Here is a 1291-nt window from a genome sequence, read left to right as displayed (position 1 = left end):
AATATTGCCGTTACACGCTGATACCAGAACAGTCCGTCCTAGTAGTGGGAGATTTGATCTTAACAAGAATCCCTTCTTCCCTTTTCTTTAGGGGGTTTCTTACGCCTCAGCTTCCTATTGTTTCCTGCGCTGCTTCTCAGGGAAAATGGTATCTGAGCACTGTCAGACCGATGAAAACCTGGTACAAGAGAGTTAGCTTTTTGTTCCCATAGTTTACTGGGATTACAGGTCTACTCACGCTGTGTTTGAGGATTCTTAAAGTTTCACCCGTACGTCCCGTGGTTTTCGGGGGTACGTCAGATGGAACTCTCGGAGTGCCTCATCTGCAGTTCCTTGCAGCATCTCGTATGGTTCCCAGGAGTCTTCTGAGCGATAGCCCTCCCAGATAATCCGATACTGCACGAACCTTTTTCCACATCCAGCCTGTTCCCATCGGCCATCGGCTATTTCCTTGAGCACGTAACTGTCCTCTCCTTCCACCTCGTCCGGAGGAGGAGGTGCGACAGCTCGTTGAGTGTCTTCCGGCTCCCGATAGGGTTCCAGCAGAGATGTGTGGAAGACATCGTGAATGTTCCATTGAGAGGGCAGCTTCAGCTTTTAGGACGCGACGCCAAGTTTCTCTACAACCTCAAACGGACCCAGTTTCTTCTGGTCTAGTTTGTTTGAAGGCCACTTGGTTATGATGTTGCGTCTGCCCAGCATCACATTATCCCCAGCTTTCAGTTCCGGAGCCTTCATATGCTTCTGGTCATACCATTTCTTCTGCCGTACTTGTGCCTTGTGGATATCAGCCCTCATGGCTTTCCAAAGAGTCTTCCACTTGGATGCTAGTACGGAGCCAGAGGCGTCGATATTGTCTAACTTCCTCTTAGGCGAGGGCCAAGTGGAGTCTGGTTGGAACCCATAGTTCGCATAGTGTAACAGGGCCACAGTAGGGCTGTTACAAAAATACCTGTTCTACCAGTCAAGCCATACGGCCCTAGGTGTAACGGAGCCATTTCAACTGTCTGGTGTATGAGTACACACAGGGCCCGGTTACATGCTGAGAGTTATTGTTAGAAGCCAGTTGCACAGTGACATGCAAGTACTGGCAGTGTGGTTAGCTACCAACTGTCAGAGTAACTACATTCTGAGCGCTAGGAAGAGGATCTACTCATGGGAGCAATGACTGACGAGTCTGTGCCTCGCCAATGATTAGAAGGCTAGCCAGAGTGAAGCTCTGAGTGCTCAGCGATCCTCCACATCCTCTGAGCATTGGAAGTCCGCCAGCAGTGGAAGAGACTATGCCTGG

The 1291-nt window shown here is 50.0% G+C and overlaps 1 protein-coding gene across 1 annotated transcript; it reads right to left on the bottom strand.

Annotated features, from left to right (window-relative positions):
* Positions 1-597: 597 nt before the first annotated feature.
* Positions 598-998, bottom strand: LAJ45_11194 (uncharacterized protein; the record flags this gene model as incomplete). The annotated part of the gene is made up of 2 exons (XM_046120704.1): positions 598-890; positions 953-998. 2 exons carry the CDS (start codon positions 996-998, stop codon positions 598-600), a joined length of 339 nt encoding a protein of 112 aa, XP_045966102.1.
* Positions 999-1291: the final 293 nt, after the last annotated feature.

This window comes from Morchella importuna, assembly GCF_003444635.1.
Source record: "Morchella importuna strain M04M26 chromosome Unknown Morimp01GS059, whole genome shotgun sequence".
In the NCBI taxonomy this organism is placed as follows: domain Eukaryota; kingdom Fungi; phylum Ascomycota; class Pezizomycetes; order Pezizales; family Morchellaceae; genus Morchella; species Morchella importuna.
Note: the sequence above shows the minus strand (reverse complement) of the source record. Positions and strands in the feature narration are given on the sequence as shown.